Source organism: Corapipo altera, unplaced genomic scaffold (genome assembly GCF_003945725.1).
Source record: "Corapipo altera isolate COAL_440 unplaced genomic scaffold, ASM394572v1 51, whole genome shotgun sequence".
NCBI lineage: Eukaryota > Metazoa > Chordata > Aves > Passeriformes > Pipridae > Corapipo > Corapipo altera.
In genome coordinates, this window is record NW_020884892.1 from 7,561,131 (window position 1) to 7,588,589 (window position 27,459).

At 38.6% G+C, this 27,459-nt stretch overlaps 1 protein-coding gene across 2 annotated transcripts; it reads left to right on the top strand.

Annotated features, from left to right (window-relative positions):
* Positions 1–31: 31 nt before the first annotated feature.
* On the top strand, positions 32–27,395 carry WASHC5 (WASH complex subunit 5). 2 transcript variants are annotated; one of them, XM_027645605.1, is made up of 29 exons: positions 32–187; positions 1,020–1,319; positions 3,443–3,588; positions 4,555–4,639; positions 4,873–4,973; positions 5,894–6,086; positions 6,643–6,795; positions 9,327–9,440; positions 11,488–11,659; positions 12,475–12,602; positions 13,445–13,574; positions 14,641–14,753; positions 15,384–15,550; positions 16,178–16,253; positions 16,895–17,005; positions 17,119–17,259; positions 18,586–18,666; positions 19,322–19,423; positions 20,036–20,215; positions 20,524–20,648; positions 21,186–21,348; positions 22,075–22,177; positions 22,281–22,360; positions 23,869–23,972; positions 24,432–24,561; positions 24,682–24,778; positions 25,173–25,326; positions 25,806–25,893; positions 26,979–27,395. In XM_027645605.1, the coding sequence occupies exons 2-29, from the start codon at positions 1,134–1,136 to the stop codon at positions 27,033–27,035; spliced, it is 3,480 nt and encodes a 1,159-aa protein (XP_027501406.1). In that variant the 5' UTR covers positions 32–187; positions 1,020–1,133; the 3' UTR covers positions 27,036–27,395. The 2 variants fall into 2 exon arrangements, with proteins under 2 accessions (XP_027501406.1, XP_027501407.1); XM_027645606.1 differs by lacking the exon at positions 32–187 and adding an exon at positions 510–930.
* Positions 27,396–27,459: the final 64 nt, after the last annotated feature.

A 27,459-nucleotide genomic window follows, 5' to 3' on the forward strand; every position in this document is an offset into this window, starting at 1 on the left:
ACGGGAGTGCTCGGCCGCGTCGCACGGAGCGCCGCCGCCTCCCTCCATCTCTCCCTCCCTGCCTGCCGCCTCCTTCCATCCCTCCGTCCCTCCTCCCCTCTCTCCCTGTCCGCCGCCGTCCCCCCGCACTGCCGGGGCAGGGCGAGCGCGCCGGGCTCGGTCAGCGGGGGGCGGCTGTGGGCAAACTGTGAGTTTGGCGGCGCCGGAGCGGGATGGGATGGGATGGGATGGGATGGGGTGGGATGGGGTGGGATGGGATGGGATGGGGTGGGATGGGATGGGATAGGGTAGGGTGGGGTGGGGTGGGTTCAGAGCCTGTCCGGGCGCTGCAGATCTGGGCCCCGCCCTGCGGCGGCGGCACCGGGGACCGGGACGAGCTCCAGGCGCCCGTTCTGGGCCAGAACATTTTTGTGACAGCTCGCTGTCACCTTGAATTTGTCGCAGTGGTTCGGAAGGTTTTTGGTGAAAAGTCAAGCCAGTTCAATAACTGTGCCCCATCCCGCTGGAAGCATGTCAAGGAACAAAACTTTGACCAGGAAATGCAACCACAGCGTGGAAGCAAGTCCTTCAGCAATAAGTAAAGGAACAGAGCTGTTTCGTGTCTATTTGCTATGAAAGTTTTCCTTGTTGCTGAAGTCCATTGCAGTCACTTTATTTGTATTTTTAAACTGATTCTTAAAAACACATGTTGTGAAGTGTTTTTGCTTTTCTTGCTCTCATCTCCCAATCGTGGTCACGATTGCTTCGGGATTTGTGACCGTTTCATTCTTCAGTAGTGCTCTTCAACTTTCCTGGTACAAAAGGTCACGCTTCCCTTGCCTGGTCACACAGGTCACTGTGTCAAACACAGTGTACATGCTGAAGATGAAGTCAATGCATTTTTCTTTCATTTCACAAAGCTGTGATAATTTAGATTTCATAAATTGAAAGGTAGGAGAATATTCTTAAAAATACACAAATTAAACTATTAAAAACATGAACACAAAGCACTCTGAATGTGTCTGGCTTTGTTTTTACAGGTTATTCATGGCGCAGCTAGTTTCCTCATCAGGCTTTTTTGCTTAAAATAACCTAAAGATTAATGATTAGACTCGGACTGCAGGACCTGCTGCTCTGTTGCATCCAGCTCCACAATGGTGGATTTTCTGGCTGAAAACAATCTGTGTGGTCAGGCAATTCTTCGGATTGTCTCCTGTGGAAATGCCATCATTGCAGAACTTCTGAGACTTTCCGAATTTATTCCTGGTGTTTTCAGGCTAAAGGACAAGGCTGATCAACAGAAGTATGGGGATATCATATTTGATTTCAGTTATTTTAAGGTAAGTCCTTTTATTGTTAAACTTCTTAAAGCATTGCTATCTCACATGAGGATGCTTCAGGTTATGAAATAGCCATTCCTGACTCTTGTGTTTATTACGAGCATTCTTCAGAATTGACTATCATGACTTGATTAGTTTTTACTAAACAACTAACCAAATTGAGGTAGCAAGATGTTTGCATGGTAATATTCTACTTCTGGGCTGACTAGTGTTTTATATACATTTGATCGTATTCAGCCTCATCTTACTCATTTCAACAAATGGAAGCAGTCTAGGAAAGGTTCTGTGCTTAGAGCCCTTGACAGGATAGGAGTGTAACCGGTACCTGCACTGAGAGTATCAGGGCAGGAAGGGGGAGGCAGTTCTAAGTGCATTCAAAAGCAGTCCCAAAATGTTTGATGAGTCATCTACCCTGTGACCTTTGATAGATACCAATTATACAAAATGTGAGTACTGGATTCTGGGGAGGTGGTGGTGGTTGTTGTTGTTATTTCTTCCTTCAGAATTACTACATTATGCTTTCACCAGCAGGTTTTGAGCCTGTGCAGTTGGTTGGTTGTTTTCCTTCAGAGCAGTACTGTGGGCAGTATGCCCATCTTTCTTGGGTTATCTGTAGCTTATTCTTTGCAGCCATGAAAACTGAGTTCTGCTTTCCTGTCTGACAGTGCTGTGATTGTTCATTTGCTGGACTTGTCATGTGTGCTGAATAAATAAATCGAGGAGTAGTATCCATGGAAAGCCCGTATTTCCTTTCCAAAATTAAGCTTCTTGCAGGACCAAGTTCTCTCTGTTGTTTTCCAGCATGCTTAAGAGGGAACTACAAGACTATCTGATCTGACTTTATTTTGATTGTACAGCACAAGAAATATCAATAGTAAAGCAAGGGGAGAGACTTGCAAAGTTTTATTCTGTTTTATTTTAGTAAGAGTTGTAAATTTCAAGCACTAACTGTAAGCCTTGGATACTGAAAATCCTGAGAACAAATGATTTCACAATTACCTTTAGATCGAAGTGCTTGTTAGAAGTCTTTTTTTTTACACAAATTACTTGAAAACTTCAAAGCAGATAGCTATAATTGGTAAGAAATACAATAATCCTTAAAACTGTAGTATTTTTGAATGTTAAGGAAGCATAACAGTTTTTCAGTTATAATCCCAAAAAACCAGAGAAGTCTTATTTATAAAGCTGAGATTAGTGAATTTACAGATATTTTTACTGCGAACGCACCACTTCTGTATTAATGATTCTTAGAATTACCTAATGCATAGACAGATTTGAGATTTTGAAAGTTGAGACTGTTTACTTCATACATTTGAACTTCACAGGCAGTCTGGGGTCTGCTTTTGTCCTTTGTTTTTTATAGGTGTTTTGCACAAAAGGAGAAGCAGAAAAGCATTCTTAAAAACTCAAGAAATTGTCAGCTGGGTATTTTCAATTAAATGTTAATAATATTTTCAATTAAACATTAACAGTATTTTCATTTAGATGGTGATGGCAAGACCAAATAGTGGTTATGAGAAATGTGACAGTAGTAAAGAGTTAGAAAAGTTGTATTATTGCTTTAAGGAAGTCAAGCTGTTTGTCCTAACCCTTTTTCCCTCACAATTGTTAATGACAGTTTCCGCCTTAATCTGAGGGACAAGTGCTGAGCTAGACCCAGAGTCTGTAAAACAGGTCTAATACTTTTAAGCAATTTGAATGTATCAGAAGGTACTAAGCTTTGTGAGCCCTCAATGTTATGGTTTCTATCTGAGAAATCGACCAGATCAAATGTGTAAAGAAAAAAATTCCCTCCAGCAGATAATTAGCACAACAAAAAACACCTGCTGGCTTCAGATGCATTAGGGCTTTCCCGAAAGCGTTGACTGTTCTTTTCCATTGGTTACATAGGATAAATCATTTTTAAAGTCATTGCAGATTGTAACAAAGTGTAAAACTCATCTTTGTGGAATCAATATTGAATCATAAAGTAGCTTGGAAAACTGCAGATCCTTGTTTCAGCAAGAAATGTCAACTCTGTTTTGCACACAGTGGTGGTTGTACGTGGTCTGTGTCCTATTGAAGAGAAGTCAAGTAGAGGTCAAAGTCAAATCCTGTCTCTAAAGATGAATTTCTTTTCTTAGGGGCCTGAGGCATGTGAAGGGAAACTGGAAGCCAAGCCTGAGTTACTGGATTTAGATGAAGAATTTCGTGAAAACAACATTGAAATTTTGACAAGATTTTATCTAGCTTTCCAGAGTGTTCATAAATATATTGTGGACTTAAGCAGGTATGGTACCTGAAATATATATGGATAACCTGGATAACTGTAGTGAACATTGACTTTTACTCCTACTCTTCCCTACAAGCTTAATATATGACTTGAAAACATTTAATCTCCCTACCTCATTTCTCCAATTGTAAGCTTGAGCTAGTTTTTCTTCCTTATCTTGGAGATTGTCCTGAAGATTTCTTTTTAGTATAAGAAGGCTCCATATCATTAAGCTAAGTTTTTTGTGGGCTTGCAAAACAGAATATCAGATATGTTTCTTTTTCTTTACCTTTCATTGGCATTATTTTCCTGAACATAAGTTTTCAGTGGAGTTGCCAAATTCTCAAGTTTGCTACTCTGACCTGTAAAAAACAAAATGAAAGGTTCATTAAATACTCTAAGGAAAAGTTCCTGAGAATCTTAAGCATGATAATTGGATTTGTTATTGATCTTGTATGGAAATATTAAATATTTAATATTGTTTATTAATAAGTAGTATTAATGGAAAATCCTTTAATAGAAATAAATCTTCTGTTAATTAAGGTGAACATACTCTATTTCTAGCTCTGCCTTCCAAATTGCGATTGAGATCAATTTATGGTATTTCCAAGAGGTATTTTTGAGGTAACTTGAAAATATGACAGTTCTTCTAAATTTTTGCATGGAAGCCTTCTCAGGCTATTATCCATCTATAGCAAGATTTAGAGGATGAGCTGTAAGTTACCAGATTCTTCTAGTGTCTTTCACATACACCATCAGGATATGAGACTTTTGCCAACTGGTTGGCACTGGCTAAGAGTTCCAGTCCCTCTTTTTATAGTAGAGCATCTCTTCTTCTTTGTCTGAGAAACTCCACTCTGCTTGTGCTAGGGAAATGTTCTGATGCATCTGTTGACTTTTAGAGAAAATTGAACAATTGAGTTGTAAGGACGTAGGGTTTGAGAGCAAAATAGTCAATGACCAACTTTTTGTCATGATTCCTAGATACTTAGATGACCTCAATGAAGGAATTTACATTCAGCAAACATTAGAAACAGTCCTCCTTAATGAAGATGGAAAACAGCTTCTAGTAAGTATTTAGTGCCAAACTAGACAAAGATTTAATTTTACCAAATGCATGGAAATGCTGTGACTCACTTCAAGGAAGACAAAGACCAAAACTCCTCAGTCTACCATTTTACATACTATGTTGAATACATAGTTGACATTGAGCTAGTTTACCAATATGTGGTTTTCTTTAATTGTTGCTGCAGAACTGGGTTTATATGATTTTCTTTCTTAATTGTTTCTCTTTCCAAACAGTGTGAAGCGCTGTATTTATATGGAGTCATGCTCCTGGTCATTGACCAGAAGATTGAAGGAGAGGTCAGAGAAAGAATGCTGGTTTCCTACTACAGATACAGGTAGTGTATGTAGGTATGCAGAAGCACTCAGGGCTGAAAAGCTGTAGCATGCAGTATATTCAGTAACCTTGGTTATTGAATTAAGATAAATGACCTTTTTCATCACCTGACTGTATACAGATATTTCAGCAGAACTCTCTGAATATCAGTAAAGCTCTTTACTTTAGCTGTTTGCAGCTTTAGTTCAGAAACAAGCAGCAGATTTTTCATTCTGTTACAGCAGACATTTGAAGTCCATAAATAAACTTTCAGCAAAACCTTTAAGGCTGCATGTGCTGGCTATCAAAGTATCATAGGTTCCCAAATGAGCAAGGAAACCTTCTGAAAAGTCCTAAGTATCCAGATGACAGACGTATTGCAAGTCAGACTTCCTGTAGTTACAGTGCTTGATTGAGTAAATCAGTGAGTTTTCCAGGGGAGTTGACAGCATCATGGTATGACAGTTGCGGTCTCAAAAGGTATCAGTGCAAACCCTTTCACACATATAAAAAAGGAGGTATCCTATTCCAATGCTGCTTTGACTGTGTTTATGCCTCTCAGTATATAATGAGAGATTTCTTCACTCTGGAATGCAGAAGTGGATCAACAAGGGGAATTCAGAAATGTGGAGGGAAAAGTAAAAGTTAAAAAAGGAACACAAACTCCTCCTCTGAATATAAAGCTCCTTGTTTCTGTCCCTGAGTAAAGTTCAATTTTCTGTTTGTGTTTTGTGTGCTGATCTGGAATTTCAGTAAGGACATTTATCAGTGGCCTCCTGTAACATGGTAAACATTATATCCATGTAGTAAACTACCAAAAATCTCCCAGACCTTAGTATCTGTTATATTTCTTATGAGAAGGACATGATTACAAGGAGTGGGAGGACAGGAAATTATTAGGTCATATAGCTTGTATTTTTGTTCCTTTCTTTTGTAAAACAGTGCGGCCCGATCTTCTGCTGATTCCAACTTAGATGATATTTGTAAACTGCTTCGAAGCACTGGATACTCAAGCCAACCTGGAGCTAAAAGACCTCCAAACTACCCCGAGAGTTACTTCAGCAGGGTTCCCATAAGTGAAACATTCATCAGCATGGTGATTGGCCGCCTGCGGTCAGATGACATTTATAACCAGGTAAGTCACTCGGAGATAGAAGAGGGGTCTAAAGGGGAATATCAAATTCATTCTCAGGTTAGTTACTCAGCCAGGACGTGCAGAAAAAAATAAATCACAGAGGTTATAAGGAAACTCTTGAGATCAGCCAGTCTGACCCCCTGGCAGTTAAAATCATCTGCATACTAATAACCTCTTTCTTTGATTAAATTAATCCTTGTTTCTGTCTGAGATGAATTAAACATACCCAGTCCTTGTAAAATACTTATTTCTGACTCTTCTCCTTTCAAATGATCTTATGCTCTTTGGTTCATTCCTCCTTTGAGTCATTTACTATACTTATACATTTCTTACTATAGCCTGTTAAAGGTAGCAGGCATCTACACAGTCAACTTTTATATTGTGGAAATATGTCTGGTAAATATACTGCATGTGTGTAAGCATGTCCAGTTTACCTAAATATCCTCGTTGCCTCCTAGTGTCTATACCCTGTACTCTTTAATGTGCCCCATAATACTTTCAGGTGGCTTATGTTGCACTATGTTTTGTTCAGTTTTGTTTTGTTCCCTTTTTCTAGGTTTCAGCATATCCATTGCCAGAACACCGCAGCACCGCCCTGGCTACTCAGGCTGCTATGCTCTATGTGATACTGTATTTTGACCCTTCTATTCTTCACACTCAACAAGCAAAAATGAGAGAGATAGTGGATAAATACTTTCCAGATAACTGGGTAAAAATTAATTCTGTTTTAAAACTGTTCCCTGGATTTAATGTTATAGGAACAATTTTAATTATTGTTACAGTATGCATTATAGAAAATAGTGATATCCCAAAACTAGAATGAATTCTTCTCTGTGGAAGTTTTACTGTGTTCAGAGTGCAGCAGTCTGAATCAAACATTCTGGATAAGCACAGAAGACTGTCCTCTGAAAGTATCATTTATCACCTTAAATGCTTTAATCAACTACACTCTAATACCATCATGATAAAGTGAGTCATAGAAAAATGTGTGCTGCAAGGGATTTTAGGCATCTTTTAGTCCAGCCTCCTTCTCAAACCAGTGCTGACTTCAAAGATAAATCAGGCTGTTCAGGCCTTTTCCAGTTAGTTTTGAAAATATCTAAGGTGAAGACTAGGGCCTCTCTGGACACCTCTGTCTGTGCTTAATCACTCTCATGGTGAAGAATTTCTTCAGTCTGTACAACTGGAATTTCCCCTGTTGTAGCTTGTGGCTGTTGCCTCTTGTCTTTTCAGTGCATGTGTCTGAGATGGGTCTGACTCTGTCTTACTCATAACTTCCCTTTAGGCAGTGGGAGGCAACAGTCAGATCCCTTAGTCATCTTCCTTCCAGCTTAAGCAAGCCCAGCTCCCATAGCCTCTACTAACATACTGGGTCCCCATAGGTGCCTTAGTGGATTTCTGTTCAATTCATTCCAGTTTGTCCATGTCTGTGTCCTACGGAGGAGCCCAAATTTGGACACATTACTGTGAATGTGACCTCATGAGAGCTGACTGGAGGAAAAGACTGGAGGAAAAGACTCACTCCCCTCAATCTGGTGGCTGCAGTCTGGCTGGCAGAGCCCAGTGTATGATTACTTTTTGCTGTCATAAGGCTGCATGTCTCATTCATGTTTGGTTTGTTCACCAGGACACTTAGGTCCTTTTCTGCAGAATTGTTACATAGGCAGCCAGTTCCCAGATTGTGCTGTTGCAAGGCTTTGGGTTTTGTATTTGTTGTTACTGAACTTCATGTGGTTTCAGCTGGTGAATTCTATCAGCCTGTCAAGGATGCTCTGGAGGACAGTCTTGCTCTCCAACAAATCATCCCACACTGATGTTACTTGAAAACTTGTTTAAGGATTAATTCCATGCCATTGTCCAAATAACTTAGAGGCCAAAACAGTCACTATGTGTGATTCTATAGACCTTTCCAGATGCAGTGATCAAAATGGAATTACTGCGTCTCAGTACTGATTTAGGATTTCCATCCAGAATCCCTAGTCTGCAAAAAACTGCTACTGAAATAGGCTGGCATGTAAGAATAGAGTTCCTAGGTAGTCTATATCAAAGGCAGTCAGACTTAAAAAAGAAACTACAATTATTTGTGTATTTATGTTTGTTTCAAATGGTATTCTTCTGTACCATAAGTGGAAAAGTGAAGAAAGGAGGGGAGAAACTGCAGCAGGTGGCTATTTTGGTAGATATCAGAACCCCTCCATTTCTGGAAAACTGCAAACTTATTTTTAGAAATGAGGACTTGCCATTGTGAATTTTTGATTATGCCAGCATTTTTATTAACTTGAGTTCACAGTGCATATTGATATTGTTAGACAACACCTATCTTCTTGTGGTCAGATACGGATGAGTTAGCTGCATTGCACAGAATACTTGACTCCTAGGCTGAATTCAAATAGTTGTTAGCAGTTGGAGTGTAGCCTTTCAGGGAACTGTCATCTGCAGGAAATAATGAGCTTCACTTCAACAGTATGAGAAGGATCTTCATATCAGCAGACCAGTGTCCCATTTGCTTCTACTTGACACTGTCAGAAGAGCTCAAAAGTTGACAGTGTCTCCATCAATGTGATCACTTCTGGATGGAGGAGTATTGGAGCAATAGAGTGACAAAGCTCATAATGCCACAGCTCTGTATATCCTTCATTTGTCAGTAACCCAAGTCTTCCATTTTTAAGCAATTATCTTACAAACACTTGTTAGTCAATCACAGTTCTGCATTTGTAATCACTCTTAAACTTGTGCTAGGGGTCTGAAATCAGTTCCTCTTTGCTCCTTAAAAGTCACACTGTGTAATCATAATTTCCTTCTGTTTCTGTCACTGTGGAAGATACCTTGCATTTCAATTTAGTCCTTTGGGCATCCTCACAGTAGGATTAATTCAGATGATTTTTCCCTTCCTATCGTAGTTGTTTCCCCAGTTTCTTTCGTCAGTCTTCTTTAGAGCATCATGGAAATGAAAACTAAGTCATAAGTTCATGGTGGGGGGGAATAGAGGATCATATATACTGACTGAAAAAACTGTCAGCTTGTTTTCAGAACTAAGCCTCTAATTAACTGTCTGTGCCTCTTATTTCAAAGAAAAGTCTTGATTTCCAGAAGTAGTAGAGCAAAAAGTACAGCTACCAAAAAAGTTTAGTTATCTCTTGTTTATACCACAGCATATCCTTTTCTGTCATACTGCTAAATGAAAACTATGTATTTTTCTTAATATAAATGCAACTTCTTGTTTTCCACTTCCAATTTTAGGTCATTAGCATTTATATGGGAATCACTGTAAATCTAGCAGAAGCATGGGAACCCTACAAAGCTGCTAAAACTGCCCTCAACTACACACTGGATCTTTCAAATGTCAAAGAGCAGGTACATAAGTCAGAATTAAGTATTTTTAGCAAGATGCAAGCTGTGTGGGCATCCCAGGTATATTCTGTGATGTCAGTAATGCATGTGTCTTTTCCTCTTGCATACAACTCTTTGCACTGCATTCAAGTGCAATACTTTGAGTACATAACTTTGAGCTAAAGATACTTGAAAGTTTCAAAATCTGGTCTTCCTAGCCCTGCTTGTTTCACTTCCTTTTACAGTGTTTTGTTTACCCTAAAGGTTTCAATGTTGTGACTTGACTGAACAACTGCCAGCACTCGTTGCCATGCTGTTCAGTATTGGGGTGCCCTAAGCTGACTGTAGTGTTTGCTCTTGCATAGAGCACAGTTTTGGCAGTCACACATTTATGCTGACAGAGTGAAGCACTCAGTTTTACTTGGGGCCACTTAAGCAATGATGTGGAAAAGCATCTGATTTAAAAGAATGATACTGGAATGTTGTATGACACAATGCAGTTAAGGGTTTTCTTAAGTGAAATAATTTTTTCCATGCCTGAAAAACAGTGAGTAATATTGTGTTGGCTGATTATTTGCTTGATAACTAATCAGTTGACTGATAATAGCTAAATCATAGAATCATGGAATATGTTGAGTTGGAAGGGACCCACAAGGATCATCGAGTCAAACTCCTGGCCTTGCACAGGACAACCCAAGAATCACACCATGACCCTATCATCCAAACACTTCTTCAACTCTGTCAGGGTTGGTGCTGGGACCAGTTCCATGTGGAGTCTGCTCCAGTGCTCAGCCACCCTCTGGGTGAAGAACCTTTTCCTGATATCCAAGCTAAACCTCCCTCGATTCAGCTTCATGATATTCCAAGTCCTGTCACTAGTCACAAGAGTGAAGAAATCAGTACTGGCTGCTCCTCCTCCCCTCATAAGGAATTTGTAACTGCGATGAGGTCTCGCCTTAGTCTCCTCTTCTTCAGGCTGGAAAGACCAAGTGCCCTCAGCTGCTCCTAACACGGCTTCCCCTCAAGGCCCTTCACCATCTTCGTTGCCCTCCTTTGGATACTCTCCAATAGCTTAATGTTTTTCTTATACTGTGGTGACCAAAACTGCCACAATATTCAAGGTGAGGCCACCCCAGTGCAGAGCAGAGCAGGACAATCCCCTCCCTCGACTTTTCTGTGCTTTCAGACAGCTTCTAGACAGGTACCTAACATCTTGCAAATAATTCCTTCTAGACAGGTGCCTAACATCTTGCAAATAATTCCTTTCTCTTTCCCAGCCTTTATATGGCCCCTTGCAAATTTTAGATGTTTCCTCCACAGCTTTCCAGTCATGTCCATTATCCCAAGCCCATTCATCCGAGAACTTAGGACTTGGACTTATTTCATGGTTTTGTAAGTAGTAAGGGATATCATTTGCCATCCTGCCAACTACAGCAATTTGTCATGAATGGGTGTTTTAAAGTCGTTTTAAGAAAGGTATCAGCAAAAACAGATGTAATATAAAAGCACTGATAAAGTTGGTTGGCGAGGTTCACTCTACTTACTAAATGATTAAAGCACACCGAGAAAAAACAAACAAAACCCCAAAGTCAATCAATCCAAGCAGAAATAAAACCAAAACTATTTCAGTGGAGGGCCACAGTTCCCATTGTGCATCATGATGCCACCTTCCCCACTCTATGCCCCCACCAGGACACCAATCACTCCTGCCCTGACATTTGATTTATAAAAAGTATTTCCATTCTGTGATAGATTTTTATTGTTGTTCTTTCCCCTTAGGCAATAAAATACTATTACCATTTTTTAGGACTAATTCCTCAAGAGTACATAGGTGAATATAGAAAGTTTACAAGTCTGCATTTTTGAAACATTATGCTTCCTGTGTAGGCTCTTTCCTTTAAAGTTTTTCTTGAATCCTTTGTCATGCAGTTGCAATGTATGATATTGCCTACTAGTAATGATGCAATTTTTATTGCACTTTTTTGATCTGTGTGCCGTTTGAGTTCTCAGGAACATCATATATTCCATTTGGGGCAAGGATTGTCCTGATGCAAGCTTTGTGTGTTTTAAGGCAAGCAGATACGCTGCAGTCACCGAGCGAGTGCACACACAGGTGCAGCAGTTTCTCAAGGAGGGCTGTCTAAGGGAAGAGCTGGTGCTGGACAATATTCCCAAGCTGCTGAATTGCCTGCGGGACTGCAATGTAGCAATCCGCTGGCTGATGCTCCACACTGCAGACACAGGTGAGACTTTGTGCTGCACCTGTCGCAGAGCTGTCAGTCCTGCTGTACTGGTGCTTCATGTCAGGTCTTGAGAGGAGTTCAGCACGTGCTGCTGTTGAAGTCAGCAGTTTCATCTGCTGTTTGCAAATGATTGTTGGTCTTTTGCTAAGTCTCCTAAAGTCTTGGCTGAAACAGCACATGTGTATTTCCTCAGTTCTTGTGAGCCAGACACAGGTATAAAAATTAGTAGAAGTCATGATCCTGATGAACAATAGTCTGCAGGAAAAGTCTGGGAACATCTTCCTGAAAGTTTACCTAGCTTCTAAAGGAAAACAGTAGCCAACTTCTTAAAATCTTAGTAATTAACAGATTAAAAACAAGGGAGTTATTCTGTTGAACTGAAATTCAACTGAATCTGTTGATGTGAGTTTGGGTCTGTAAACTTACCTATTTAGACATTCCCTTGGCTGAATGCTTGTGCTGCTGTCTTTGAGGTTTCTTGGTGTGCGAGAAGACTTCTGTTACACTTCCAAACACCTTTTGTGATGGTTTTAGAAATACTGATCTCTGGACTTCTCAGTCAGGTGGACTAGATTCACATAGCTGCAGAAGCCTGCAGAAGTTTTAAGAAGGCTGAAGCACCACAGAAACCTTAATTATATCCTGTTCTAAGGAAGGGTTGTACAAGGGCAGTGACACCCATGTGAATGGAGAGCAAGTGGGGACTTACATATCAGAGCAAATGCTTTTGCTTTCAAGCTATTAGAATCTCTTTACAAATTGAAAGCTTGACCAAATTCTGCAACAATGGAGAAATGTTGTCTTTCCATTTTCAGCTTGTGATCCAAATAACAAACGTCTCCGTCAGATAAAGGATCAAATTCTAACAGACTCAAGGTACAATTCCAGGATCCTTTTCCAGCTTCTTCTGGATACAGCTCAATTTGAATTCATTTTGAAAGAGGTAATGTGCTGCTGCCTTTTTCACATTTTCCCCTGAATGGCAGAACAGAGCAGTAGATTCAATAGTGCATTTACTGCACAGTCCACTCACATAAAGAATGACTATTTTGATTTGTTAATTATGAGACTCCCATAGAAGATTACAAAATACTATTGCTCAGAAGTAACTTTTGCAGCCTTCTCAATAGTTGGCAGGTTTCATTCTTACCCAGTGTGTTTATATTTACTCAGAATTTTGCATGAACATCCTGACAACAGGCATAATAAAGTCTGTTGAGGAAGATGTGTAAGCTTTTATCCTACCATACTTCTCTCTTTCAGGCTTTCTTTAAACAGAGACAAAAGCCTATGTATATTAAGGATAGACTACTAAGGAAACTCTTACACTTATGTATGAAATTCTGATGTCTCTGAAAGTGCTCTGGTACAGTCTGGTAGTATATTTAAGAGTATGCTTAACCTCATGTCCATGCTGTTTTGAATTGGCTTTTCCTGCATAGGCTGAGATGACTATGGGAAGTAGAAGTCAACATTAGATGAGAGTCTTCTAAAATCTCTAAGCTGAAAAGATTACTGGATATTTTTAAAAGTGACTAAAAATCAAAAAATCTGCATTGTACTGTTTTATAAAATTTAGTATAACTTCTGTCACTGTATGCCCATTACACTGTCTGTATCTCTTACTTATTTTTAATTTTGTATTTAATATCCTGTCAAGATCTTGAGGTTATGTAGTAATTAGTAATCACTAAGTCAGTTCCATCTGTTTTCAGTATTTTATTTCATCTATTGTGACATGCCTTCTTGCCAGTTTTGTAAACCAAATGCTTTGTTTTTCAACAGATGTTCAAGCAGATGCTGTCAGAAAAACAAGCGAAATGGGAGAACTATAAAAAAGAAGGATCTGAAAGGATGACTGAGCTTGCTGATGTCTTCTCAGGAGTTAAACCTCTTACTAGAGTGGAGAAAAATGGTAATTATTAAAAACTAAACTGTGGGGGAAATACTAATTTTGGTTTATATTTGCAAAAGAAAATACATGAGGCTAATACTGATAGTAAGAACAATTTTCATGTCCCTCAGCCACCACAGAGGTCTCTTACTTGCTGTCTTCTTTAGATTTTCAGCATATATTCCATGTGTAAGCAATATTTAGGTACCTAATATTTAGGTGGCCCTATTTTTAAAAGTATTTTTTATCCCTTTATTTAGATAGGCTGGCTAAAACTTTTCTGTATATGATGGAGTTCACATTACTGTGTTCTATGTACAAAGGAGTGAGAAGATCATGCCCATTAAATATAGGGGTGGTTTAACCTCTCATTCTTTCCCTGGCTATAACCTGGACTTCAAGTGTATCAGCATCTTTTCAAACCTTATTTTACTTCTCCTCTACACTGCGTGGTATTCTCCAAGTTCTCCAAGGGCCAAAAGTTGAATCTATACTTCTTTCCAAATCCCTTGCTCAGTTTTTTGAAGCATCTTTGGTTTTTTCTCTTGAACTGGTGTAGAAATATGAATTGTAAATCACTTTCTCATTTGTTCAGGAACATGGCATAAAGTGTTCAATGTAAGGGAGACATTTGTGATCAATCCAAAACAACAGAACTTAGAATACAGGCAATTTTTTCATTTGCTTCCAGTTAAAAGCAGAATTACCTCACTGAAATATTTCCGTTTATCTTTTTGATGTTAGCAAACTTGTATCTAAAACATAGAAGCTGCAACAGCCAAGGCAGTTAACACTGTAAAACAGTTAATAAAACAGAAATTTATGTTTTAAAGTGCTTTATCATATTTCTAAAGATTTTTTAGTGCCCATTTATGTTGGTAGTTTTTTTTAATGTTGTATGTAAAATTTACCAGAGTGTTTGCCACTTTACAAGCCTACATGTTGAAAGACTAGAAATGTACCAGTGAAATTAAAACTTTTAAAAATAATATTCTACATGTATAGCTTGTTTGTTTGTTTTGACTAGCAAGTTCCCTGCTTATCATACATGCAGAGATTTGATTAAATGTTTCTTTTTCCTACATAGAAAATCTTCAGGCCTGGTTCAGAGAAATCTCCAAGCAAATAATGTCTCTAAACTACGATGATTCCACTGCAGCAGGCAGAAAAACTGTGCAGCTAATACAGGCTCTGGAGGAGGTATGGCAGAGACATTTTGAGATAAATGATCTCATCCTGAAACAACAGAATATTTTTACACATGCACTGACTTCCAATAGCAGAGATACCAAACAGATCTGAGTTTTAACAATTGTTTAAGTCCATTAGGTCTTTGCAGTTATATATCTACAGTAAGCAGAAGTTTCATGTAGACCTTGGGATTGTAAAATAAGGGATATAGTGTGAAAAGTCATGCCACCTGTAGCTGAGGGTAAGTAGGGTTTTTCAAAGAAATTAATTCAGATTTAAACATTATTTGGCAACATTACTCATTTTTTAGAATTTCTAAAAATAAATTCATTTGAAGCTAGAAAGGGTAATTTGAAAGGCAAAATAAAAATATCCATAATTTTTTGTGTACATTTCTTCTACTTCCAGGTTATAGAAGAGTACTCTGTATGATGTTTCACAGTACAGCTCCTTGAGTAACTTTGTGAAATTTATTATTTAATACACTGCAAAACAGGCCAGGATTTGTTAAGTTTCTTACTGCAGTAACATCCTGAAGGGATATGTTAATTTTAATGTTTGTATTGCTGTCCTTAAAGATAAATAGAAAACAAAAAAGAGTCCTTTTATGGATTTTGTTTGTTTGTTTTTTAAATTTAGGTCCAAGAGTTTCACCAGCTGGAAAGTAACCTCCAAGTTTGCCAGTTTCTGGCTGACACACGGAAATTTCTGCATCAGATGATCCGAACCATCAACATTAAGGAAGAGGTCTTGATCACCATGCAGATAGTTGGTGATCTTTCTTATGCTTGGCAATTAATTGACAGGTATGTTAGCAGGACCTTTTTCTTCCTGTCCAGTCACCATTTGCAAAACTTACGGGAAATAACGTGCATAAATATAATTAATACTATAAAATTTCCAATTTAAAAACAGCCTTGAAATCTTGTTCTATGAGTTGTTGAGTATATTGAACTCTCATCAGCCTGGATAGGAGATAAGAGCCATCCTTGTCATTTAGTTAGCTGCAGGTTAAGTGACAGTGTAACTTTCTACTGTCTATCCTGTTCTAACTATAACAGCTTTGTTAACCTTCTGTCTCCAACCTCTAGTCTAATTAAGTGTTCTCCAAAATACTGGAGGTCATATTTTGACCGAGAATGAACAAGGAAAGACAAATGTTCAAGAGCTCCTTTTCCACGGTGTGATTTTGCTGAGCTGCTACTTCATTACCCTGGCTGTTAACACTCCCTGATGCCCTCTTCTTTTTCCCCACCTACCCCTTTATCATACAGGGTTTTTCTAACTAGTATCTCTTCAAACAAAAATCCTCCTTTAGTGAAATTGTTTAGTCTGTACCATTTCTGCATTACACTGGTGACATATGATTTAACAGTTGACAATAAGTGTCTCAGGGGAAGAAGCTGATTTGTTTTGTTTGTTTCCTACCCCAGCTTTACGTCTATTATGCAGGAAAGCATACGAGTCAGTCCATCTATGGTAACTAAACTCAGAGCCACATTCCTAAAGGTAAGTATGAACAATACTGAATGTAATTGAACACTGCAGGTCCATTCAAGAGGTTTGTTAAAAAGGCCTTAAGGTTCTAAAATCACAGAATAGTCAAAACTTCCTTTTACCAGTATTTTCTATATCCAGTTTTTTTAGACAGTATTGAATTAACTCAGGGTTAAAGAAAGTACAACCAAGTTATGCATGGCTTTTTATGCAACCACTTATATTGCTGCTGTTAGGCAAATAAGTCTCATTGTCCAGGCTCTACTCGTTACAGTTATTTGCTGGAGACATTGGTACAGAGGTCGGATCCTCTGCATATGGATTAGAGCAGGCTGAAGGAATTACAAAAGTTATGTTGGCTGTGCCCTTTGTCTGTCATGATGAAGCTCTGGCATCAAATGTAAAACTACAACAAAAATTTCTCATGCGGCTGTTGAGATTAAAAAAAAAAAAAAAACAAGAGGAAGGTAACCTTATGGAATGTTGGATTTTTTTGACTTCTAACAATTTATTTTTTTTCTATTGGAAAACCTGGTGTAACAGTGCTCTTTAGGAACAATCTAGTGCTTTGAGTTAAGAGCCTGACCAAGAAAATTCATGATCTACATTAGAAAAACAAACACATGAAGTTAAAATACTAACTTTATTTCTAGCTTGCTTCTGCACTTGATTTGCCTCTTCTCCGCATCAATCAAGCAAACAGTCCCGATCTCCTCAGTGTGTCACAGTATTATTCTGGCGAGTTGGTTTCCTATGTAAGAAAGGTAGGTGTTTAAAAGGCATAATTGCCTTGTTCTCTAATTGCTTTTTCTTAACTGAAGATTACTTTTTAATGAGAGTATACTGACTGTGTTTGTTTCTTCTGTCATTTACAAAGGTTCTACAGATAATTCCAGAAAGCATGTTTACATCTCTTCTCAAAATTATAAAGCTTCAGACTCATGATATTAGTGAAGTGCCTACTCGCCTGGATAAGGACAAGCTACGAGATTATGCTCAGCTTGGACCACGATATGAGGTGCAGTTAAAACAGGGAATTCTGAAAAAGCAAACCTTATAGGTGGCCAACTTCAACCTAAGTTTAAATATATATACAGCTCCATAGTGTTATACTTCAACAGTGAAGTTGGATTTGTTGACTAAGAGTTAAAATTGACTAGTGTTATCGTGAGCATACCTTAGGTTTCATGAGGACAGAGGAGTAACTTTTGCACTACTATTTGTAAAAGTTTAAACTTCTGATCTTTTAGAAAAGGGGAGGAAAACTAAATAAATTTATAAATGTGCATAAAGATATTTTTATTTATTGGAGGGGAGGAAATTCTAAAAACCTGACTCTGAAATGAAGCCCTCCAGATTTGGCATGCTTGTTCCAAGAAAAGAAGATCGAAGACTGAATGAGCCAGCAAGGTTGAGTTTTTTGCTGCCCTCAAATGTGAAGAGAGAAAGAGGCACATTGATTTGATCAGATAAAGCTGCTATTGCTTATTTTGTCTATGGGATTTTTGCTGCCCTGTTAACAGTCTGGAAGAGTGAGCAAACTTTATAATTACGTGGTTTTATTTTAAGTAGAGAAAAAATTGAGTAGACCAGTAAGGCTTTCCCTCAAAGAATCTTATGATCAGTTTAAATGCCAGCTTTTCCCAGCAGATTATGCCGAAGTGTTAACTTTGTTAGGTGTTTTATGCAAAGAAGCTGTGATTTCTGATTAAGCTGATGTTCAGACATGAACACTGGGTTTAGACTCCTCCATTACACTTTGTAAAGTCAGTCTGGTTTTTGTATGGGTAGGAATGGAGGAGGAGGTAGTATTCAGTAATGGTTTATTTTGAGGAGGAAAAGGGAAAACACCTTATACAACAGCTTTTCACTTTTGATTTCTGTAGAACTGTGGGTCTGAACTGTGTAGTCTCTTCTGTATTGTAAATACCTTGTGTGTTAGATCAGTGCAAATACTGAAGTGGACTCACTGTGGTAGCAGGCTTTATTATGGAATAACTACTGTGAGCTGTGTTCCTGTCCTTCACAAAGGTACCCTCTAAGAGTTTTGTCCATGACATTTTGTACACATGAGATATAGGTGGTCTTCCCTCCCATAATCTTTCTGAATCCTTTGAGAGATACATTCTTTCCTACTGGTAACACACCTATATTTATCTAATTAAAAGAAAGGTAATTATTGTACTATAAGTAAGTCTAGAACAAGATGTAAAATTGGAAGTATATCATGCAAATTATTTAAAATAGGAAGCTACCACTGGGAAAGACAGATTTTTTTTTTTAGAGTAATTATTTAAATCTATTGAATCACTTCAATAAATGGTGTTTTCTTTTTCTATTAAAGGTTGCCAAGCTAACCCATGCAATTTCCATCTTCACTGAAGGAATCCTCATGATGAAAACTACTTTAGTTGGTATCATCAAGGTAATGATCCATTATTCCAGTAGGAAAAAGTCATTTGGTGGCAATTAGCACTTTAGCACAGATTTCAGCACAATGTATGAGACCTTGAGGAAAGATAAAAAGACAAGAAAATATAAGTTTGCGTACAGATTTTCAAACAGTGATGCCTAAATTGGCAGCAAGATAAGAACTAAGGTTTAAGGTTGTCGAGAACCCACAGTCCCCATTGTAAATAGATTCATCCACCTTAGTTGGTGATCTTTGGGGGGTTTTTCTAACTGGAAAGTTTTTTTGAAGAGCTGTTTCTTCTACTGGTATAAACTGCCCTTCCTACATTAAGCCTACATTGATGCCTCTTTGAGGACAAGAAGCAGGTATTCTTGAAGAAACATACACTTCTAATGCATACTGACTTCTTAGAATTATACAACATTCTCAGTGGAGCATGAACAAAGGTTGGATATGAGAACTGCAAACCTTTGCCATTCAACTTAAATTTTTATTTAGTAGAAGTATGTAAATTTTTATTCTTTGGACAAGCTCTGGTAGGAAAGTGCATCTGTTAGCAAGGCTTTCGTATTTATCAAAAGTGTTTGTAACTTTCTTGGTACAAACTAAATCCATTATATTTTTTGTACCTTTGTGACTCTAAGAAAAATATGTTTCTTTTACTTAGGTGGACCCAAAGCAGTTACTAGAGGATGGAATAAGGAAGGAGCTGGTAAAAAGGGTGGCCCTGGCTCTTCACAGGGGCCTCATCTTTAATCCTAGAGCCAAGGTGTGTTAGAGCTTGATTTGATTTTAATTTTTTATGTATCTTGGGTGTGCAAGGACCTCTTTTATTATGCTGCCTTCTAGAAAATAATTTGTGCTTTTCTATACAGATTTCCTTTTTCTAAAAAAGTACACGTTTCAACTTGTACAGATTATTTGGAATGCTTTATTTGATGTTCAAATGAGTTTATAAACTGTTAAGAGTATATAGAATTAAAAACCATATTTTTATTCCAAAACATCCTGTCAATTCAGAATTCACAGTTCTGCCTTTGACTGTCATGACTGATACATATGCCAGGTAAACAAAGAAAGGCAGTGGTAAAATAAGGAGTGTGACTCCTGTACAGATTGTTGACACTCCCAGATCAATCATTGGTACCACTAAAGCCAAAAATAAACATTAAAAGCATGGGGAAAAAATATTTAGTATGAATTACTTCAGATATCAAACAAACTTTGATAAATTTCTCAGTGCTTTTCAGGTCTGGATGGAGAATTGTGAAATGCTCTAGAGGTTGTTCTGTCAGGGCATTTAGAAGCCTTTTACATTTTCTTTGAATTCTACCTGTTCACAGTTTTGGTTTTATCTTTTTGTTGTTTTGTTTATCCATAGCCAAGTGAACTCATGCCCAAACTGAAAGAAATGGCAGCTACAATGGACGGGTTCCATCGATCATTTGAATATATCCAGGATTACGTCAATATATATGGTTTAAAAATTTGGCAAGAGGAAGTATCTCGTATTATTAACTACAACGTGGAACAGGAGTGCAATAACTTCTTAAGAACAAAGGTGCAGTTCAAACCCAAAACCAACTAAAAAGTTGATAAATGTCTTTCTATTTGGCTGTTAGAGCCTGTGGCAGATAGAGCATATGCACCCATTGTGCACAGTTCATACTGTTGTGACTTCAAGTAATGTTCTAATTACTGGGTAAAACATCTGCCCCCACCTTATTTTGAAATATTTCAGCATCGCCTCTGCATTAGTTGCACACAAGAAGAGGAAAGTACCCCAAGCAGAATATTTTAATATCTTTTAGTCATAAGACTCATCTTTGCGTCATTCTGTTGCAAATTACTCTAAAACTTATTTTTCAGATTCAAGACTGGCAAAGCATATACCAGTCTACTCATATTCCTATACCAAAATTCACACCTGTGGATGAATCTGTAACATTTATTGGTCGGCTCTGCAGAGAAATCCTGAGAATCACAGATCCAAAGTAAGTACTGTGTGTCACAAGCTTGTATTACATCACTGTGGATTGTACTGCTCCAATTCCACCATATACAAACCAAATATACAACAAATAGTTTTTCATTAGCTGTCATATGACACTCTTTGTCCAAAACCACAGTCACCCAGTCCATCCTGTATCTTTTAAATATTAGTCAAGAAAATTTGTGATTTTAGCCTAAGAAGGGAAAAAAGCCAGTCTGAGTTTAAGCACTTGGACAAGGTAATGGTCAAGAATCACACATGGTGTAATTCTTCAGGTGTCCTGCACAGGGCCAGAAGTTGGACTTGATGGTCCTGATGGTTCACTTCCCACAGTATATTCTGTGATTCTGTGAAATGGAAGAGAGAGAAACCAGGGAAGGATTACAGAACCCTTGCGGAGAGAGGAATAACTAAACATCCCCTGAGATACTGGGAGATTCATTCTCATCTGGCTGACTAGGATAACTCATTGCTCACATTATCACAGGAACTGTCTGCAGCTGATTCTGAAGTAGTTATTTGTTTATTTTTTCCTCAGAATCACGTGTTACATTGACCAAATGAACACCTGGTATGATATCAAGACTCATCAGGAAGTAACCAATAGTCGTCTCTTCTCAGAGATCCAAGATACTTTGGGTACCTTTGGTCTCAATGGCTTAGACAGGCTGCTGTGTTTCATGATTGTAAAGGAGCTGCAGGTAATTTCTGAACTTCAGTTTCTCAAGGTCACGATGCTTTTATTGTTTAATAACTTCTAGTTAAATTAAAAAATCTGTTAATTACTGAATTGGTGAACTGAAATCCAAAGCATTTGAAAATGGGTGTTCGAACACACAGATAAGAATTTCAGTTACAGATAGAATTATGGAAGCTGATGCTCGTAAGTAAATGGTGCTGTGTAATGCCAGGTTGTGTGTTACAGGATGCTTTTTGAAAGTGTACACTGTGTGTGTACTGAGAAGTTGATCTCAGGTCAACTTCTATTCTTCTGTCTAGATATCAACAAAAATTAGATGGTTTGGATCTACCATGGTATAAGAATGGTGTCAATTCTATGTAGTGACTGTTTCCCTAATTACCTCTATGTGAAACCAAGTTTTTTTGTTTCCTGAGGAGAATCCAGTTCTAACCTGGTTAGAGATTTTAAGGAAAATAAGTATCAGTGAAGACAGTTCTGCCTGAAAAATTGAATCAATAGTTTTCCACAGTGGGTATTACATGTTGATGAGGGGAATCTTCTAATTGTCCTAACATTGATTAACATAACTCCAAAAAGAACAGAGTCTAACTGCAGAATTCCTCAACTCTAGTTCTGTGGAAACAGTCTTTCCCTGCTGTTAAACAGTGTGGCTCTTGTGCCATCAAGATTAATCATAGAGTGCATGTGTGAGGATTTTACTTACTTATTTCTTTCTTTTATTTAGAATTTCCTCAGTATGTTTCAGAAAAATATATTGCGTGACAGGGCAGTACAGGATACCTTAAAAGCACTTATGAGTGCTGTCAGTCCCCTTAAAGGAATTATAGGTAAGTGCTTACTGGTTAAGATAGAAGAAAGCAGTTGTCTTTGGAAACTTGCATTTATTGCTCTTATTCTTTTTTTAATGCTTCACCCTTTTGCTTTTCTCAGCAAATTCAAACAAGGTTTATTCTGCAGCAGTTGCAAAAACACAGAAGATCTGGACAGCATATTTAGACTCCATAATGAAGGTAGGTTTATGTAACTTACTCCTACGCAGAATTCACTCCAGGCTCTTTGATTGTATTTGGGCCCTCGATTCAGGAAGGACATTGAAGTGCTGGATCAAGTCCAGAGAAAGGGCAACAGAGCTGATGAAGGGTCTGGACCACAAGTCCTATGAGGAGCAGCTGAGGGAGTTGGGCTTGTTTAGCCTGGAGAAAAGGAGGCTCAAGGGTGATGTTATCACTCTCTACAACCACCTGAAAGGAGGTGGTAGCCAGGTGGGCATCAGTTCTTCTCCCAAGCAACAAGTGACAGAACAAGGGGACATAGTCTCAGGCTGTGCTAAGGAGGGTCAGGCTGGCCCTTAGGAGGAATTTTTTCACAGAAAGCCTGATTAAAGATTGGAATGGACTGCCCAGGGAGATGGTGGAGTCTCCATCCCTGGAGGTATTTAAGGAAAGACTGGCACTTGGTGCTGTGGTTTAGTTGACATGGCTGTATTCAGCTATAAGTTGGACTTGATGATCTTAGAGGTCTTTTCCAACCTAATTGATTCTGTGATACTTTAATCTGCTTATTTTACAATTTGTATTGTGTTGATTTGGAATTGTGTAGCATCACAAGTGAAGCAGGCCTGGGTCGGCAAGAGCTCCTGAGCTTCATTTGTATGGGCAGCTCATACTCCAGAAAGTGCTTCATAAGGAGCATCACTGAGATTCTTAAGGAATAGTTCACCAAAAACAGAGTCTGGCACCAGAGATCTGATTTGGGAAGACCAAGTTAGTGTTCAGTATCAGGAACTCTGAGACTCCCCACAGTGCCTTGTGACCATGATGTGCCCAGGGCTGAAGTTTGGAGCAGTAGCATTTCCCAGACTTGCCCTGTTCCCACAAGAGGGCATTGTACCATGCTGAAGATTCAAACAAACCCTTAACCTGGCTCTTTATTTTGTCTCTGTAATTATACTTTGGGACCAGCATTTTTCAGACTGCTCTGAATGTTTGTTTATGTTACTGGAGGGAAGAAGTAAGGTTAGGGAAGGGGAGGGTTGACTGCCATGAGCTTCTCTGGTGGTTTTTGCCCCTGCCATGCTGATCCTAAGGTTTAGGGAGAAGTGGGGAATAGAGTACAAGCATTTTCACTTACCAGTGAAAAACAAATAATTGGGTTTTTTATACACATTACTGTTTCTGTGCGCTTTTCACATAGCCTGTATTTGCTACCAGGAACTGTGTGTAAATCTCCAGTGCTGTGACTCGTCTCTCCTTTGAGTGCCCCACACAGCTGGGGCCGGTCAGATCTGACTGCAGGTGGGCTGAATCAGTGCCTGGTACCAAAATGAGGGAGCAGATCCAACCGTGATGTCTGTCTGTGCTCTGGGCAGCTCTGCAAAGGCTGTTTAGGTGTAATGAGGACTTCTTGTAATCTGCTTAACTGTAAATTGCTACTCATTAAGTTTTTTCTTATTTTGACTTTACTCTTCCTTGACTGCCTTCAGTATAACACCCCACCCTTTTTGTGTTTGTTTCAACAGGTTGGTCAGATGCAGATTTTAAGACGACAGATTACCAATGAATTAAATTATTCCTGCAGATTTGACTCCAAGCATTTGGCTGCTGCTTTGGAAAATCTCAATAAGTAAGGAGCAAAATGTGCTGAAGAGCTGCATGTATCACTGAGTTGTAAATGTTATCAGCCCAGCAATCCTTAAAATCTAAATCACAGCAGAATGTGGAGTCTGATTGTATGCATGTTTTTGTTGATGAGTATTTGAATTTTAACACAACAAAAACATTAAACATAAATAATATCTGGGCAAGTAATTAGTTTGAACATGCAGCCTCTAATGGCATTTGGTTATACCTGGTTTTGAGGTCATATTTAGATGAGAAGAAGGAACAGTGAAAATGTGGGTGCTGATTTGGAAACAAATATGATGTTTGTAAAAAGATACTCTGAAAAAGGTGTTTTGCTTGTAACAATTTACAGGTTTTATGTCTTTGAAGTTTTTACATTAATATAACATGGCATTATGGAAGGTTTATTTGGGGATAATTTCAAAAAATATTTAATATAATAAATCTATTTGCCTTTTAGAGCAATACTGGCTGACATTGAAGCACATTATCAGAACCCATCACTACCTTATCCTAAAGAAGACAACACTCTTTTGTATGAAATCACAGCTTATCTGGAAGCTGCTGGCATTCACAATCCATTAAATAAGGTCAGGCATACATTCTGGTGCTTGGTGCAGTTTGCTTTTTTCTATTTTATTGATTATTAACTGAGAAAAAAATAACATGTAAAAGAACTGTGCTGTTCTTTTTTTTTTATTTCCCCTCAGATCTACATAACAACAAAACGTCTGCCATACTTTCCCACCGTCAACTTCCTATTCCTCATTTCCCAGTTTCCAAAACTTCAGTACAACAGAAATTTAGGTAATGTATAAACTGTTGTTTGTCTAAATCTAATGAAATCCTGTGTGAAATTATCTGTAGAGAAGATAGTGAAATTATCTCCATAGAAAATACAGTTTCTGACTCTAGTCCATCATGTTGAGACAGTTTTGTTATAATATTGAAGCCAAATACAATGTAGTAGGAAAGAGAATCCATTTTCCTGAGTTTCTCATTCTGTCCTATGCCTTATTAATATCATTAAGTCATTTGCCATGGAAGACATGTAGTTGTTACATTAGTTTTGAATTTTTATGTGTGGGCAAGCAAAAGGGGAAACACAGCAAAAAAATAATGAAGAGTATGTTAAATAAGTGTGCTGTAAGAATATGTTCTGTTTTATAAATGTGTATTTTTGTGGGTTCTTTCTGTGCAGGAGTGGTGTGCAAGCGGCCAGCTGATCAAATTGACTGGCTTCCTTTGGTTCTGGGGCTCCTTACCCTGTTGAAACAGTTTCACTCAAGATACACAGAACAATTTTTGGCTCTGATCGGTCAGTTTATTCGTTCAACAATGGAACAGTGCACAAGGTATCCATGTTTTACTTTTTACCTAATTATCACCTCTGTGAAGAGAGCTTCAGTAGTATTATCACTGCTTTTGCAGTATTTTTTTTTTCTAGCAGAGTACAGTTGACATTTGCAGCCTTTCAGTACTTGAAGGGAGCTTATAAAGAAGATGGAGGGGGTCTTTTTACATGCACAGGGAGTGACAGGACAAAGGGGAATGGTTTTAAACTAAAAGAGGGGAGATTTAGATTAGATGTTAGGAGGAACTTCTTTCTCATGAAGGTGGTGAGGCACTGGAACAGGTTACCCAGAGAAGTTGTGGGTGCCTCATCCCAGGAAGTGTTCAAGGCCTGGTTGGATGGGACTCTGACCAGCCTGGTCTAGTGGAAGGTGTCCCTTTTCCACACCTAGTGGTAAGGGAGGCTGGCATTTTCAGGTAATTTTATCCAAATAACTGCTCAATTAGTAAGAATGTGATCTCCACGGTTGTTTAATTTTAGCCAGAAGATTCCAGAAATGCCTGCTGATGTAGTGGGTGCCCTCATGTTCCTGGAAGATTACATTCGCTACACAAAGTTACCAAGAAAGGTGAGAAAGAATTCCATGTCTCTAAATATGCCCCCAGCCATTTGCCCTGGAAACAAGAGCAGGGAATGTATGGTCCCACTCCACTACAGCCAATGAGGGGATCTGGCCAGGGAGAGGGCTCCCCACACCTTCCAGTTTTACTGCACTGGAGTGGCATAACAAGTAACAGGTCAGGGCCCTGCTGATGCAGAAGCAGCCCTAATTTGTAGAGATCAGTCCTGTTACCACAGGAATAAATAGATGAGTATTAATAAATAAAGGATTTCAGCTTTGTGCAGTTTTAAAACAAGTCTGTTTAAATTAAACTTCAATATACATTGCTGGGGGCTGTTGGGAGGAAGAAAAATGGAATTTCCAAGATATTGCCAAGTAATGATAAACTTGGTGGTATTCTAAGCACAGGGCAAAAAGCTAATTAGGAAGTCTGAATTTTGATGAAACACTATATCCAGCCTGTTTTTGACTTCCTCCAGAAGCCTTAATTCCCAGGCAGCTTCTCTATCTCTTATGTAAGAGAAGTTTCTTATACAAGTTCTTTTAGAACTTCTCTTATGCAAGAGAAGTTCTAAAAGTCTCGACTTGTAGAGAGACTTTGTTTCAGGGTTAAATGCAACTTAACCACGTTTGAAGATGATTTATTTTTTTTATGTGGTATTAAAAATAAGTCATAATCCCATTTGCTGTATATAGGCTGTACTTCAGGTCTCCTTGAATAAGCCATTTCCCAGCTAATACTCACAATGAAGAGAGTCAGATTCTTCCAGTCTCCACTTCCCAGCCCACAGTCAGTGTAGTAGAAGGTCAGTCTGATTGTAGCTGGTGCCTGTCCAGCTCCCACTCCAGCCTGGTGCTGTGTGGAGACAGCAGAGAGGGTGGCAGCATTCCTCCAGTCTTACACAGTACCTGTGGTTTTCGCACTTCCTCACAGGATGTGCTGTTTCTTCCTTGCTTTGTTCACCAAGCACATCCTAACACCGAGGTGACTCAGGTCAGTATTGTGTGTGCTTAAGTCATAGATTAGATGTGCTTGTTAATGGATGAAAGGATAATGCAAATGCCTAACTGTGTCTTCCTATATCCCTCAGGTTGTTGAAGCACATGTGCCAAGCTTCATTTTTGATGAATTTAGAACTGTTCTATGAATATGGAGAAGGACTAAGTCATTCCCCCAAAACCTGAAGTGAGGAGTTGAGGCCTGGGCATGAGACAAGTACTGTGTCTTTTCTGTGCTTTAGGGCAGTGCCTGCAGCTGTCTCTATGAAATGTAACCATTGGCACTTCATAACCCTTGGTTGAATCTTGACATCATACGCAGTGTATATCTCCTCCAAACAGTTGTACATCTTGTACTGTGCGTTATAAATGCTGCATGCAATTGTTTACATATAAATCATTTAGGTTTTTTGTTCTGAAGAATTATTTGTGGAAGTTTGATTTTTATATCAGAAATGAACACTGAAATTGAAAATAAAGGTGTTGGATAGTTTGCCAGGACTGATGAATCCAAAGTGTCAATTTTTGTTTTAAAAGAACCACAGGTGAGAATGCATATACAGTGAAAAGAGG